Source organism: Pocillopora damicornis, chromosome 6, assembly GCF_964200805.1.
Source record: "Pocillopora damicornis chromosome 6, jaPocDami1.2, whole genome shotgun sequence".
NCBI lineage: Eukaryota > Metazoa > Cnidaria > Anthozoa > Scleractinia > Pocilloporidae > Pocillopora > Pocillopora damicornis.
In genome coordinates, this window is record NC_142675.1 from 16,533,262 (window position 1) to 16,547,631 (window position 14,370).

Sequence of the window (14,370 nt, forward strand, 5' to 3'; positions counted from 1 at the left end):
CGTGCAATAGTAAGTGGCGAAACAGTTCGTGACAATATATAAATTTTATTCCAGGAGCATTTGACCTGGAAATGTTTTATTAATATTGTTCCTAGAGTCGAATATTTCTACACTGATGATCTATAAACAGACGTACGGTTGTACATTTTTCATTGGAACAGCTGTAATTGCTTCTTTGTCTGTTTACATTGTGTACGAAGTATAGCACGTACCGTCATATGCGACAAGCTTGCGTGACCAATCTCTGCACGTTTGCTAAATTACACGTCATATGATCTTGTTATCCCGTCTAGTATCTGATTTGTTCGCTCAATAAGAATAATACTCACCTTGTTAACTGTGTGGTTTGAGCAGTGGTTAATTTTCATCATTGTATGTTATTTTCGGACCAAAACATAATCGGGGGTTTCATTATTATTAAAGCGTCTGATAATGCGTAATAAGCGCTGCGTGGGAAGTGTTTAGATAGCTCAAGCGCTGAAGTTGCTGGACACATTTTGGTCAAAATCAGGTATGGATGAGTTGCCACCTCACAGGACAAACAGATTGAGAGATGGATTTAACTTCTATCGCAACAAGCAATGGTAAGTTGTTCGTTCAACAAAACTTTGCGTTAAAAATATGAATTCATTCAGCGGGCCGTCTAATTTGCATAAATTTTATTTACTCAGATACTCAAATTGCTTACTTTAGTGTGAGGACTATATTGGATTTCCAGAGCTAAAACTTTCCAGTAATTTAGTTCAATAGCCAAGGTTTTATTCTATACGGGTTTTACTAGGAAGCGGCATATACCAGTGGCCTTTTACAACAGTTAAAGTTCGCCTTCATTTATGAACATTTCCAGGGATACAAATTTGACCTTTTTAAACTTGTCAATTGTAAATGTTAAAAACTTCTTTCTTCAAATTTCTTTCAGGAAATTAAAGAGTAAGTACGAAATAATACTCGGCTGAAGTTTCGATGTTAGGGATTGTTTCTTATGCGTTCACCGTTTTCTCGAAGTTGCAGTCGGATTTTGTTCTTTTGAGTACGAAAAACCAGCAAAAAATCGATTTTTCAAACTTTTTGTAATTTCTCCCGTACAATGAATCGCTTGAACCCCAAATTATTTTTTCTTCAATAAGGTTACTAAAAGGGATGTTTTGGCAAGAGGAAAAAAAATTCGTTTTTTTCACGAGTGTCATGCGATTTTCGATTTTCTCGGAAAATGGCTCTTAATATCCCGATGAACAATGCCAAGATCGTGAAGAAATTCCAGCCCCAGTAAGATGTACAAGGTACATCGAAGTATTTTAACTGCTGCATCCTCCGTCATCCAAGGAGTGTTTCTTTTTTTGTTGACGATTTGATCCTTCAGACTTGAGGCGCACAACTCAAGGACGATATCCAAGGAAATCAGCCGGCCATTTTGAACATTCATGCACACTCCATGGAAAGTCAAAATGTTTTTATGTTGTACTTGCCTGTGTGACGGGAAAGAAAGAAAACCGTTTTAATTACTCTTCAGCATTGCAATGTAAGCTTTCCTTTCTAAAGTTACTCAGAAAATACGATATAATACAACTGATTATGCCGGTGTTAAAGCCGTAGCGAGAACGTTTCCAAGTTCCGGTGCACTATGTGCTTCTTTACCTATCACCCATATGTATTCGGACAAACAGCGGTATATTTGAAGACCTTTGAGGTAACTTTGTGTGGCATTTAAAACGGTGCAGCTCAAAAGGCAAGAAGCAGACTTTTAAAGTATGGTAACACCAGGAAAATTTCCTAAGTCAGTGTGTGCAGTTGTTTGACTGTCTTACTATCTGTTTAGCTATCCAGACACTCATACCTTAATATTCCTGCTTCTTCAAGAAACCAAGCAACACTTTGTGGATAAAGCTCTTGTTGTAGCCTTTTTACAGCAACACTCTGTCCTTTTAGTGTTCCCTTGAAGACTTTGGCTGAGCTTCCTATTCCTAGCACTTCTTCCATATTGCAAGAAAGCTTTTTGCCATCGATTTGGCCAGACGGGTACATGACTGGTACTCCGTTTTGGATGGCGTCAAACAAAAGGTTGTCGCTCATATTCCGCAGTTCCCAAGACAGGTTGACCATGGCCCTCTCTTCCAGGGCCTTCTCTTCCAGGGCTTCTTCATCTCCTGATTCATCTGCTATCCTCCTGAAAGCCTCACATTGCTGATCGTATTTACTGATGATCGCTGAATGGCATCTCTTTATTTGGGAAATTTGATTTTTTTCGTTAGCTAGTTCTCTTTGGACATGATCCCGTAGACTTTCTTTAATAAAAGACTTTAGAAACTGTGGGGAAACTTCTTTTAAAGCTTTACAAGGATCTTCCCTGAGCTGATGTTCCTTGAGATACTTTGCGACGGCCATATAACCGAAAGCGGGTGCAAAGAGAGCTCCTGCAGCTAAACCAACAGGAATCAACACTGGCATAAAAACTACACCAGCTGCCACAATCATCTTTTTCATTCTTGCGTAGAAAGGCAAACACATTCTTCCAGATTGCAATTCAAAGGGAACAGACTGATCTTCTGAGTCAAGAACACGGTCAATGTCACAAATGCCCTTTTGAAGATCAGAGAAATATTGGAGACGTTTTTTCTCCAGGTCTGCACGAGCTTTCGCGAAATGTTTTTCTTTATTTTCCACGCTTTTAAGCAAAGAATGTAATCTTCGATCTATGCATTTACCAAGTTCGGATTTGATCCTTCGGGAACTATGACGATGACCAATAACAGGCAAGTCCTTTTCGGACCAATCGCAAAATTTTTTCTGAACTTCTTCAGATCTCAAGTAAGACGTAAGCTTTCTGCACAGTTCTTCCTCGTGGAAATGAATAGCATTGTCAATTTCATGGATGTGAGAGCCTTTCTCAAGCTCTTGCAGTAACTCATTAAGTTCTTCCCTTACCTCAAGGCATTCTCTTCTATTCCTTTGAGTAGTTTGTATTTGTACATTTGCCAAATCCTTTAGCCAGCTAATCTGGCCACTTATCCAGCTGTTGATTTGAAACAAAGTTAATTCCGTATTCGATCATTTTAGATACAGATCAAGTCGCAACCCACCCTTAAAAGGACCAGTGGCTGAAAGTTATGCAGGTGCTACCCTTGACTTTAAAATCTTGGCCTTTTTCTCTGCCAGGCTGGTTTAGAGGGGGCAATGACTGCCTTCAAGCGAAAATCCTAACTGATAGTGTCTGCAATATCAATAGAAGCCCCTTCCAAGATGTCTTGACACTCTACCACCCTTACGCTATTGAATCTTCCCTGCCTACTGACGGAGCAGTGACAAGGAATAAGCCTGACGGCTAGTCAAGTTAAACAGTGCATTTTCTAAGTAAGCTTGGAAGCCCCGTTCACCTTAAGAGCAATTTTGAATAGACTGAGGAGTCCAAAACCAACCCTCTCCACCCCTGTGCTTTGGACGCACAACAGCCGCTGACCAACCCTCTAATGGGCCAGTCCCTGTGCTGCGTATCGGTGCTGTCCTTGACAATAAGCCCCTCCATTTTCAGCTTAGAGGTTTTTACGAATCCTCGTACACCTGCTACTTCCGATTCTCGACCACCCCCAATCACTGGGTGTTCACCACTAGCAGAGGTGGGGCAGGGCAGGAACCTGACTGTTAACCTTGCAACACAGCGGGCATGTTTTGCGAATCCAAGCAGATGTATCTGTGCAGACTCAACAAAACATACCCAAAAGTGCAGCAAGTTTCACCTCCCTTCCCAAGCCCCCTACTTTGGAAACTGAAAATTCTCCCCTATCCGCCCGCTACAGTGATCTAGTCCACCATCTGAGCTGCAGGAGGGCATGAGCCTGACTTTAAATCGTGGGAGACAGTCCAAGACACAGAGTGATCACCCACTAACTTAGGTGTGACAGGGCACGAGCCTCACTGTCAATCATTCAAGACAGCGGGCGAATTTTTGCAAATCTGGTTTTTAAAAGATTAAATTTGTAAATTTGAATCAATACGTTCTGAAATTCGTTTCCCATAGATTAGATTGTCAAACAAGAAGCTTTTTTACTTACAGATAGAAGAAGGTAGCTTTCATTTTTACATCACGGAGTAAAAGGTCCTGAATTGCACAAATGAGCGTGTACAGATCATCATTCATCTTGCCTGACTCCATTAGCTCCTCTTTTGCTGTGTTCATAGATATTCTGACTACTTGACATTCTTCATCAAGTTTGGGAATTCTTTCCCTTAGTCTGCGTATGATGTTCTTTTGGAGCTCCTCTGTTTCGGTTTTGTCATCTTTTCCTTCCATTGCATCCCACTTGTTGCAGACGAAAAGAGCAGATTCAGCAGTGATGCCTGGTTCTTCTCTTCCTTCGTAGAGCTTCTTCCATTCATCCAATACTCGAAGCTAAAAAGTGAAAAAGTTAAGATGAAATAAAATGTCTAACAGAAGACTCTTGGCGTCTCTTGTCAAGTAATCCCACACTTTCCCTTAGTTGTTGTTCACTCTCTACATCAACATTATACTCCACTTTCTTTCTCTTTTTTGACGGATCCGATGTTTATCAACTAATTGTTGTATTTAATAGCATACTCATTGATATAACAATTTTCTAAATTTTCTAAAGTTTTTCATCAGCAGAAGGAGATGTAACAGTGAGCTCAATTTTGGGGTTATCCTTTCTGTTTTTCTATACTTGGCTCTTTTTGTCAGACAAATGCCATTTTAACCTTGTATTTAGTTCTTCACATGTTGAACCTACGTATAATCTACCGTCATCAAACATTATCTTATATATCTTACCATTCTTGTATAGACTATTAAACTTACTATTTGTCAGTTCCAACGTAGGTTGTTCTCTGGTAACATATCTATTGTTTAGCTCTTTGAAGTTCAGATGAATGAATTCAAACTTTCTGGTACGAGATAATGCAGTATACAATTGTTTTTTAATCTATGCGCTTGACATCATATATATTATAGTTCTCATATATGTCTGCACCTTTGTATTTATACACTGTAACAGAGAAACTGAGGATAAAGTGTTCTGCAAACTCAGCAAGGTCAAACCATTTACCTTAACGTTAATATGTTTAATATCCTCAACAATAAACTCCATTTATTGACGATCTGTTTTTCTTTGATATTTTGTGTTGCAATTATAGGAGTACCAATGCAAACTTTATACTTTTCATACTTCAAGTCAATGGTTTCATATTTCTTGTTCACTACAATCCTATCACAGCATTCCGTATTAACTCTTATCCTGGTAGCATTCAGATAACAGATCTTCTTATTGTACTTACCAATTGGTTCAAAGTAATTGGATATCTTTCAGTTTCAACGAATGTACCATGCATATTATTAGTCTCTTTATCATATCTACTAGGATGTTCAATGTCTTTCATTGTCTTTGTTTTGCTACACATTTGATTGAGAGTGGTGATAACTGATAATTATAATGCACTTGACTACTAAAGGTTCACATTGACTGCAATCACTAAATGAGTATACCTTGTTATTGAACTTTGCAAAAGCTTTATAAATCATAGCCATCCATCTATTAGAAAGCATACTAAATTCTTCTATGAAAATATCCTTCCCATCAAAGCTATCTATACTCCTGTCTTTACCAATTCCAAAGAAGTAATTATCAAGAGTTATTAACTTGTGTCTTTTCATATCTAAAAGCTTGCAACCTTGATTTAACATTTTCCAAAGCTTTGTTAGTATATGACAACACAATACAATCATCTGATTGTTTTACCAACTCACCAAGCTTTTATGTTTCACCATTACCAGCCTGTTCATTATATATACATCCTTTACCCAATCTGTTCTCATAGTCATCAAAGCACATGTTTTCTCTTTAATGCATCTCAAAGTATGTTGGCTTGGAATCTGTCTCAAATGCTTTGCCAATCTATTTTGTGCTAACCTTAATATCTTTCTTGTTCCTGAATTTCATTTTATTGTTTGTAATATAAATACTAACTTTATTATAACCATAAAACACACTATTCTTTGAACAACAGCAATCAATGAGCTACAACACTCTAGTATGGCTTCTGATACCACAAAAAGGGTCAATACTGGTATTATCAGAAAACAATTGTTTACAAGCCTTTACAGTGATGAATAGTAAGATTCCTCTCTTTATTCATGGCAGATGTCCAACTACACATAGCAGTATCATATTCTCTACATATAAAACCATGGCTGATCTTGCTGACTGAGTTCACGGATTAAACTATTAGCCATCTTTTTGGCTTCAGCTTCTAGTAATTCATCCAATGAACTTAATACACCCCTTGAAAGTATCTGGTTTTAAGGCTCTTTTGGTCGTGATTTTGTATTTTATCTGTGCGATTGGCATGTGCAGTACCTCTACTAAGTATCCTACCAGATTAGCACTGTAAAAACCTGCTTCTATAATTATGGGTGTAATAGTTGATTACAGTCTCATCAATATAAAACTCACCACATTTTTCCCGATCACTCTTACAATTAAGGTTCTCTACCGCATCATAAATACTGTGCAAAGTTATTATGGGTATCATTTAATAGCACATTGGGATAGGAATTAGAGATGTCCACAATTACTAAATTATATGGTATATCATCTGTTGAACACCATTGTAATGCCCTTGGATAAAAGTCATCCAGCATTTGTTTAGCAGTCTTAAAAATACATTTAGTTGCTTGAGCAATGCATTGGATATACTGGGATATGATTGGTTGGTCCAAAGAAAGTCATACATCTTATGCCTATCATACAATTTATCACATATTGATCTCTCACATAATACATACTCATCATTCATCACATTAATATTTTTATCATGATCAGTGAACCCATCTAAATAGTTATTATTGTTCCAATGTAAGTATTCAAGGTAATAGTTTGATTTCTCGATATACCCATTAACAGCATCAGGCATTCTCACATCTTTAGGTAGTACAATGATATTATTTTTTTCATTCATTTTTTCAATGTCATCAACTGATTTCAACTTTGTGATGTTCTCATGTCTTCAGGTCCATGTGATATCCGACATGTGCTTTAACAGATCACTAAAACTCCTCTGATTAACCTTAACCTTCTGATTAGCTATCTTCAAATTATAATCAGTAACAGGGCAACAATGATGATCTCTAACAGTGTACACCACAGTTATACCCGTTCTTGTATTACTGTTTGTGAAAGTGAGGAATTTCTTGTAGGTACTATCAAATGGATGAACGGATACATCACCATGGCATTCCCTGGCCCAATGACCAAGCTCTTCAGTGGTTGTTATTGGGTCATATTGCATACGTAACCAGATATCTCATTTTTCAGTTTTTTAAAAAGTATGTTGATGCCTTTGCAAACAATATTCTGAATGGCTTTGAGACTTTCTTAGTTGATATTAATTTGAATAATAACTGTATTAAGAATGTGCATACACCCACCTCAAATGATGATGCAGTTATTAAGGTATTTTGGGAGACAACATACAGAAAAAAAAGGTGATGATAACCAATTATTGAGATTTGGAAGTGGTAACAGATGGGATTCTGATGGTAAGACCTGTGACCAGAGTAGAGTTCAATATGATGATGAGACTGTGACCTTGAAGCAGACGAAAGATATCACAAGTAAGAAAATAGATATAGATGATCTGTTACCCCAGACATTGAAAAGCATGTTATTAATACCAGATTATGACAGCAATGATAATAGTGATAAGCATGCAGTGGTCAACAAGAAATATGTTGATAGTAAAACCTTTACTTTGGTTTTGATATGAAAGGCAATAAGGAGATTAATGTAGTGGACCAAACAATTGCAACAGATGGAAGCAATGAAAGCTATGTTGATACAAAAACAAGTAGTTCGTTGAAAACTGATTGTACGAGGGTGATGACTGGTAATTTGAATATGAATAGCAGAAGTAAGAATTATGTCAAACAGTCACACAGGTGCATGAAAGCACACATGCTGCTGATGTTAATTTTATCAATACAACTATCAACAATAATAATAAACAAACAGCTACTAATTATCAGAAGTATGTTAATGATAGATTAAATTAGTCTGTTGGAAGTACAGATTTGGAAACACATTTGTATACATTAAGAGCAAAAGTGGGCAGTTTAGTGGTGAAGATGATATCACAGGGCTTAAATTCACTGATCAAGACTTTCATCAGTTCAGTAAAAAAAAACCTATGAAATGAAACTTAATTTAGATTCCAGCCAAGGATGTTATTCATCTCATGTTGGTTTGAATATGTATGAAGTAGTGCAGAGACAATTTCTAGGGTTTCAACTAATTAATTTGCAGATCACACCAGATCATTGGTTCATATAAACAAGTACAATAATGTAACAACTAACCATTTGATGAGGGATTTGGTATTGCAAAATAAGTCAATTCTGGCTTATTCACAGGATTTGGTCATTCATGTCATAGTTTATGGCATCTCAGGATATTACAGTGATGTTCCATTGAGCATGTAGGATAAAAAGTTTGAAATAACTAATGGTATACTCTTGATTTCATAACGCCTGTTAAAATGACCTAAAGAGTTGAAAATACAAGATGCAGCTAATGATGATAATCCTATTACAAAGAAAGTGTTTGATGATAAACAAGCAAAATGTTTACTGTTATTGCAACAACGGTAAAGATAATGGTACTTAATAGTAGGACCAGTTAAAAGTGGAGGTAATGTTTTAATATCAAATAGCACGCATTTTTCTTTTGTCACACATAGTGGTCATATTACTTTCAATGTATCCATATATATATAATTTTGCTGTTGGTGATACAAGACAAAATAGAGTGATCAGTATACGTGGTCCACCAGGTTTGCAAGGTTTTGAGGGACCAAAAGGTTAGCCTTGTCTACAGGGTCCAAAAGGTGACAAAGGAGATTTTGGGTCTGATGGAAAGACAGCAATGGCTGCTGATATCAGGATGGTTAAAGGTAAAATCATCAATTTAGTATCACCAACTAATGATATTGATGCTGTAAATAAATCATGCATGGATAACATTAGACATTTTCCTGTTTTTTACTACAATTATAAATTAAATATATTTAACTATTTGCCATATATTAAGTTCAACACTTCAGAATGAACTATTTCACCATCCATCATATTTCACAGTTTTTGATCTCTACAAAAAATTCAAAATAAAAAAAAATGGATATTATGAAATCATTCATTTTGCTTATTACAAAAGTAACATTGATAAAGATGCATTAGTATTAACTACACACACTGCAGGTGGAAGACCATCATATAATGTCATGTTTGAATTTAACTCAGATAATCAATGGGTAACTTTTACAGGTACCGGTATCTTGGTTACTTTACATAATCTGAATTAATTTGCATATTATTTAATATCTGTTTCATGATGAAATTGATATTAATCATCCGTTTTCTATTGCTATTGATCTGTAGTAACACATGGTTTATCTTTTAAAACACAACTATCTTCTTGTTTTTATTCTCTGTGGTTATTTCTAGATCATATTTTTGGTTGTAAATTAAATATGACTTTATTAAGGTAGTATATTCTATAGTAGGTAATTTAGTGTTAACAACTGGGTTGAAAACGTAAATTAGCCACCGTAAAGAGTAAAAAAGCTGACGTTTCGAGCGTTAGCCCTTCGTCAGAGCGGTTAGAGGAATTGTGGGTTGTGTATGGATTTATATGTAGAAAGTGGAGCTACGCCATTGGTGGGAATATGGTGACGAAAAAACAGGAATAAATTAGTTGAATGAAAAGCGCTCGTTGATTCCGTGGGGATTAAGGGTGCCGATTTGAAATATAAATTTTTGTTCTAGTGTTTTACGGCTTTCCGAACTGCCTAGATGTAAGGAAAGGCCGCAAACTGCCATATGCTGTTTAGAATGATAAGGAAGATTAAAGTGTCTAGCGACTGGCTTGGATGCGTCCTTGTCATTTATTTCCACATCGCGAATATATGGTGAATATATGAAAATTAAACATTCTGTTAATGTTGTGAATTCTTGGGCGCCACCACCAATTTTCAGTAATATTTACTAAATTTCGATGTGCAAGTTCAACAGGTTTGTAAAATGCTTGACATTGCTTACCATGTCCTCTTGTAATCCTCCGGCCTGTGGACTGTTTATCATGTAAATGAAAGCATTAGCTTGAGAAAGGTTGTCCATGAAAATACTTTTAACGTGATCTGATTCACCAATTCCTGGGCTGTTCACAATCACTATACCACCCTAAATTAGAGAAAGAGGATTAATAAATTATGCAATTCGAAAAAGCCAAAAAAGTGCAACATCCCTGTCAGGAAAATAAATCTAAAGAAAATTTTAATCTGAAAAAGGTTCAAGAAATCTTCAAGCTTCATTGTTGGAGGCCAAAGGGAAAAAGGAAAGAAAAAGTGACAAAATGTCCTTTAAAGGCCAAATGTGGTAAGTCTCCTGGGACAAATGCTCTAAAGAATTATTTGAATCTTCAATGTACAGTTGCTAAACTTTTAGAATTCTAGGTATAGTTTGAGGGTCTTAATGAAGAAACATAATCAGGTATTTTGTTAAGGCTTGGTGATCTGATTAAGTAAACTTGAAAGAAACTATGAAGTCTCAATAAGATTAAAATGATGGTTATTATTATAACCTTCCTTTTCATACATAGTAGATAATAGAGGATTGATGATTGATTGAGTAACATTCTTACCTCTAATAATGTGTTGGGAAGCATTATCTCTATCTTCTTGCACCAATCTTCATCCTTTGTTGACTTTTGAATGTACTCTTTGATTTGGTCCTCAATGTTTCCTCCCTTGAGGATACGTTTATGCTCACTCTTGTTGGAAAAGTGCAGCACAATTTCCTTTTCTGAACCATGGGATATTTCACAGGTAGTCATAGTCTCTTTCTGGATATTGGAAGGAAGAAGTTGCTCACCAAGCAATAGATTGATCAGACTATTCCTACCAGCACTGGTCTCACCTGTTAAAAAATATGAGATACATACTGTGAATATGATCCACAATTGGCTGTTATTAACTGTACACAATACTGCTCCAACCACAGTACTAGAATGGCCTATAATAGAGATCAAAGAACAAACCATACATGTTGGATTGGTGCATTGATAGTAATTGCACTTCAGATCAGTATTACAGGCAGCAATGTGGAGTCTTTGTTGTTTAAAATACAATTTGGAGGCTACTACGATTTTACCTCAAGTGTCTGCTAAGGAGAAATTAAAAACAAAGGAAATCATAACCCCTAATAATATCCATCACTGTTTTCATCAATGTCCACTTGCAAGAATGTTTAGATACAAAGTTAGTGTGCTAATTCAAACTAGGTTTTGTGAAGGCAGCCATACAGGGCTGTCTGCTTATAGGTGTCTTTTGGCCGGCAGTGCAGATGTTGGCTTCAAGTGCACAAATGTTTTCGCTTGGAGAACAGTGTACCCTATGGGTACCTATTTTTAAACTTACCAGTGATGAAAATGGTACATTTCTCCCTCTCAAGGTCTGCAAGACGTCTTTCAGCACCAGCCTCAAATACCTGATTGCCTTCTGGAGTAACCAAGTTAGTTTGCTGCTGAATTTCCTTCACTTTAAAATAGTATTGTTTCAGTATACGTAGCTGATTTTGAGTATCCTCCAGGTCTTTTAAGATCCATTGATATCCCTTGTTTAAAAAGGTAGATGAAAATAAATAAGCCTGGATAAAAAAAAATACCTTGCCAACCCTAATTAAGCCAGTATAGTGTTTTGCAGTACTCGGCCTTGGATGAAGTCCTGCCTCAAGGGTAAAACAATGCCACTCCTTTGCTTCAAATAAAGCTTGAAAACTTTAACTAGAAAATGTCTCATTTCTTCCATCAGCTGCAGAACGTTCAGACACATCAATTGATCTGATGCCAAAATAGATTGGTTTCGTAACCGTCCTAACTCTACCGCTGATCTACAGGCTTTCGACTAAAGATAAACATTCAAACAGTTCTAAAAAGGAGGCCAAATCCATCATAATCTAGCACAGTTATTGCTGCCTTGCTTATATATACTTCTCACCATGGGGTTGCTGAAGAACAGCAAATAGAAATAAATCCAGCCAAATTAAAGCGTTAATGACTAAGAAGTAGTCTTCAGGTTAAGGAAGAGGTATGGGAGATAAAAGATTTTTTGCAGAGACAAAGCATACAGGGTTTTAAGCAAATCCGTGTCGTTATAGACCATTTCTAAAAAAGAATCCACCACAAAAACTGCTCGTAAGACACCAGTGATCTTTTGAGTATGTCCCCATTCTTGTTACATGAATATATTCGGACAATTTTACATAAAGCAGAAGATCAGTGAGACAGAGATAACAAATGTGGTAAACACACTCTGTTGTCAGGTGTAAGATGCACAACTAATCAGACGAACATGGTCGTATGTTGTCGCACGCGGTCGATTTCAAAATATTTTTAGCTTTAAAAGAACCAAACTGAATGTGAATGCTATCGAAAGCTTGAGCCTATTTGTGTGCGTGAAAAAAATCAAGAGCTTTCAGTCAGCCTGTAGCTCAGAATTAGACGTGCTTCGATAGACGCTTACCGCGTTAAGAGGTCTATGTGTTGTTCTCCTCGCCATCGTGATCTCGACTGTTGCGGATTCCGCCTAATGACAGAGATATGTCGACGGGCTTCGAAAGATTTTAGAAAACATTTACTCCGAATCTGTCTCCGATTCTCGTCCTGACTGTGAATTAGTTGAAAGTATTGAAGAAAACCGTTTGCTGCGCCTTACTTACTATGCTAATGAGAGCAGTAGTGAAGGACAGGTGCAGCTCAAACATCTACACTCTAAACTAGCCCAGAGAAACGGGGAATGGGGAAGGTTGACGTAACCCGGAAGTACTAAAACATGGAACGACCTAAAACCGCCTAAAACTACCTACAGCCACTCGCAAACAATCTAAAAGAAGGCATAAATATCTAAAATAAGGCGAGACGACAACATGTCACATACATGAAATACGAGAATCGAACAAAACCTCCACCTCCCCCTGAAATCGTACTCTCCCTGGTCCCTTGTACAATCAACCATCTCACGAAATGAAATGCGAGAGCATGCTAATTCTATTTTATAAAGAACTTTACAAGCAGACGTTTTGGTTCACGTTTCAAAAAATTGAACTATCAAGTTACCAAAAATAATAGAGTAAAATAACAAACTCGTAGTCAAACGCTCGAAACGTCAGCTTTTTTACCCTTTACGGGGGCTAATTTACGTTTGCAACATAGTTGATAATACTAAATTAACTCGTAGTCAAAAGATTGACTTGACTTGGCTTTTTCTACCCTGGGTACCAGCAGACGTTTTGGCTCACGTCTACCAAAAATATGAATAAGAATGGTCATTAAAATATTTTAAGCGAACTGTGCGTACCTTTGGGATCTTGGCACGAACGCCATCGTGCTGGCATTCATACAGCATGCAGTTGTACGAGTGGTGCCACTACCGCAATAGTGACTCACGTTTTGCTCCTGCTAAATTTCCGATGCTGAGATAGTAAATGGAGAAAAACAATAACTTGGACCAATACATAATCAACTGAAGCGTGAGCCAAAATGTCTGCTCTTAAAGTTCTTTTATGGTATATGTGATTGCACTACGCGTCTGTTAAAATCATATATTTGTCTCGATGAGAAACGCGATTATTTGTATTTTCATTGAATCGGCAGTCACTAAATTGAGTCACACAACCAGATCAACATTTAATATTATCCACTTACAACGGAAAGCTGGAATTTAATGGAATATCACTCGTATGACGGTCCAAAAACATAAGCTGTCAACCAAGTTTGTTTTCTAAATGTGTTGTGGAAGTGTAACGAGAGAACTAGCAACAGGGACGAAGAAATTTAGGTGTACTTCACTTGACACAACTGATAACCATGCATAGAGTATCGGACAAATTAAATTCAGAAAATTAATTTACAAACTACCGGTAATTATTTTTACACCAATTATGTTTACGCCCTACTAAATGCTAAGTGTTTCTCTCAAGTTGCCTGAAATTGTTATCATAGTTTGGATAGAGGTCGTTTGGAGGTTTCGCTGCCACTGTATTTCACCGTCGCAAAATTCCTTGTAATGACAAAGGTAGTATTTAAAAGCATTACGAGAGACTAGAAAAAATTACTTCGAATCTGTCTCCGATTCTGGACATGACCGTGAACTAGTCGAGAGTATCGAGCACAACCCTTGCCTTCGTCTTACTTTGTCTTACCTCATTGTTAGCCAGAGAAACAGTGAAGGAAAAGGGTAGCTCAAGTGCCTTCACCACGAAGTAGCCCAAATTGAAGGAGAAAGGAGGAAGGTTGACTTAACCTAAACCTGTCAACA

At 36.9% G+C, this 14,370-nt stretch overlaps 1 protein-coding gene across 1 annotated transcript; it reads right to left on the minus strand.

Moving 5' to 3' along the window:
- Window positions 1-647: 647 nt before the first annotated feature.
- LOC149044219 (uncharacterized) lies at window positions 648-13,023 on the minus strand. The gene is made up of 7 exons (XM_089209878.1): window positions 12,577-13,023; window positions 11,473-11,668; window positions 10,698-10,972; window positions 10,097-10,237; window positions 4,047-4,384; window positions 1,835-3,010; window positions 648-1,466 (listed from the first exon to the last, which is right to left on the minus strand). The coding sequence occupies exons 1-7, from the start codon at window positions 12,610-12,612 to the stop codon at window positions 1,184-1,186; spliced, it is 2,445 nt and encodes an 814-aa protein (XP_089066004.1). The 5' UTR covers window positions 12,613-13,023; the 3' UTR covers window positions 648-1,183.
- Between the last annotated feature and the right edge of the window lie 1,347 nt (window positions 13,024-14,370).

Coding starts and splice junctions, on each gene's coding strand:
- LOC149044219 (XM_089209878.1), bottom strand. CDS start 12,612: ATGGCGAGGAGAACAACACATAGACCTCTTAACGCG. Junction 11,669..12,576: donor CACATAGACCTCTTAACGCG/GTAAGCGTCTAT, acceptor TTTTTAAACAAG/GGATATCAATGGATCTTAAA. Junction 10,973..11,472: donor ATGTACCATTTTCATCACTG/GTAAGTTTAAAA, acceptor ATTTTTTAACAG/GTGAGACCAGTGCTGGTAGG.